Source organism: Fulmarus glacialis, unplaced genomic scaffold (assembly GCF_000690835.1).
Source record: "Fulmarus glacialis isolate BGI_N327 unplaced genomic scaffold, ASM69083v1 scaffold5860, whole genome shotgun sequence".
In the NCBI taxonomy this organism is placed as follows: Eukaryota; Metazoa; Chordata; class Aves; order Procellariiformes; family Procellariidae; genus Fulmarus; species Fulmarus glacialis.
In genome coordinates, this window is record NW_009188240.1 from 13,009 (window position 1) to 14,648 (window position 1,640).

At 43.4% G+C, this 1,640-nt stretch overlaps 1 protein-coding gene across 1 annotated transcript in view; it reads left to right on the plus strand.

Moving 5' to 3' along the window:
• Window positions 1–1,021: 1,021 nt before the first annotated feature.
• Window positions 1,022–1,640, plus strand: part of LOC104076818 (serine/threonine-protein phosphatase 2B catalytic subunit alpha isoform) — a gene marked incomplete at both ends in the record, with an annotated part of 13,451 nt that continues 12,832 nt past the window's right edge. Inside the window, one exon of the mRNA XM_009577825.1 lies at window positions 1,022–1,146. Within this exon, the coding sequence (XP_009576120.1) occupies window positions 1,022–1,146 (125 nt within the window). The remainder of the gene's footprint in view (window positions 1,147–1,640) is intronic.

Below are 1,640 nucleotides of genomic sequence, written 5' to 3' on the forward strand. Positions count from 1 at the left end.
AGCCTAAACCGACCTCAGTAACCGTCAAGGCCGCTAACATTTTCTTTGTTAAGGATCGTTGCCAGAAAAGGTCTGGGCTTGGCCCTAAACTGGGGGGTTCTCCCCCTCCCATAGGTAGAGGAAACAAAGCAAGGCAAAAGGAAGCAGGTTTTGGCACAGCACTCTTAGTTAGGCTTCCATGGGGGCCTCCAAAAGCATTGCCTGCCTTCCTGCAGATGCTTAAAATCACCCACCACGGAGTTTGCAATTTCACAAGATAGTTGAGCCAATCTCTTACCTCTAAGGCACAAAAAGAGGCATCCCTACTTAGCCCCAGCTGCACACCACTTGTGCTCTGTCACGTTTATTGGGAGCTGCTCTTTCTACAGAAGCTGCTTGTTAGATTGATTTCATTGCAATGGAGTGAAACAAATCATAATTATACGAGGTTAAATAAAGTGCTAGAGGTTAAAGCATGAAAAATCAGTGTCCTCTCGTGTAAGACATGCTTTGGGAAAGGAAGCAGGCCTTTTTTCTATACAGAAACCAGAAGTCAGAAATTTGTCAGTTTGACCAGTGGCATACACAGGACAGGCATGCTTTGCCTTTTACGGAAAGCCTGTTGGTGTTCGTCTGGGTTTAAGACTAGGAGAAATAGAGGAGTGATGTCGAAAGAAAGAGTAACCTTGCTTGAACATCTTCTCTTTTTCGGGACAACTTTCGTTTGTCTTACTACTATTACCAGTACTGTGTGCTCTGCTGGGCAGCAGGAGGAATGGACAGATACCTATGAAAATAATTATAGGTCAAATTTTCCTGATGGCTCTCCTTTAATTAGTTGGTAGCCTTTTGCACGCACATATGGATGCACGTCATACGAGAAACAGCTTCTGCTGAGCAGTTGCCAGCTCTCACTGGTCATTTAACAAATGATGCACATAATTGTCGTAACGCATTTCTTATAAGACAGCAACTTCAGAATGCATGTGCCTAAGATGATCTTCGCATGGTGAATCTGAATATTGCTCTTTTTCTCTTCTAGTTTGTGGAGACATCCATGGTCAGTTCTTCGACTTGATGAAACTGTTTGAAGTGGGAGGTTCTCCTGCCAACACGCGATATCTCTTCCTGGGGGACTACGTGGACAGAGGGTATTTCAGCATTGAAGTAAGTTTCTTATTTCTGTTTTTGGCTGCGAAATTGCTTGCAGCCTATTGTGTATATTTAGCATCGTAATTTAACCAGTTCAGGCATGCTGAAGCTCTTTGCGGCAGAGCAAAAGAAGTCCACGTTAATGTCGCTGTTGGTGTTTTCATAAGGATTGCTTGGTATCCAGCCACTATATCTGTGCTGGAAAGCTGACGAAGAACGGACCTTGGTGCTAACTAGTGGCCATCCAAATATAGCACAGAAGGCAGTCTGCTCTGCAGCTTGCGCAAGCAAAATAGGATGAATAGACATGAGCTATTAGAAAAGAGACATAACAGAAAAACTAAATGGACAACTCATAGTTTAGTTTGACTTTTAGGTTCATTTGATCTGGGTCTCCTGGATGCGAAATTTTATGAAAATGGAAGGGCTAGATATGGGGTAAATGGGGCAAAAAGCCAGCAGATAACATGATGTGCTGGAGAGAAAGAATGAGCTCTGTTTAGATATGG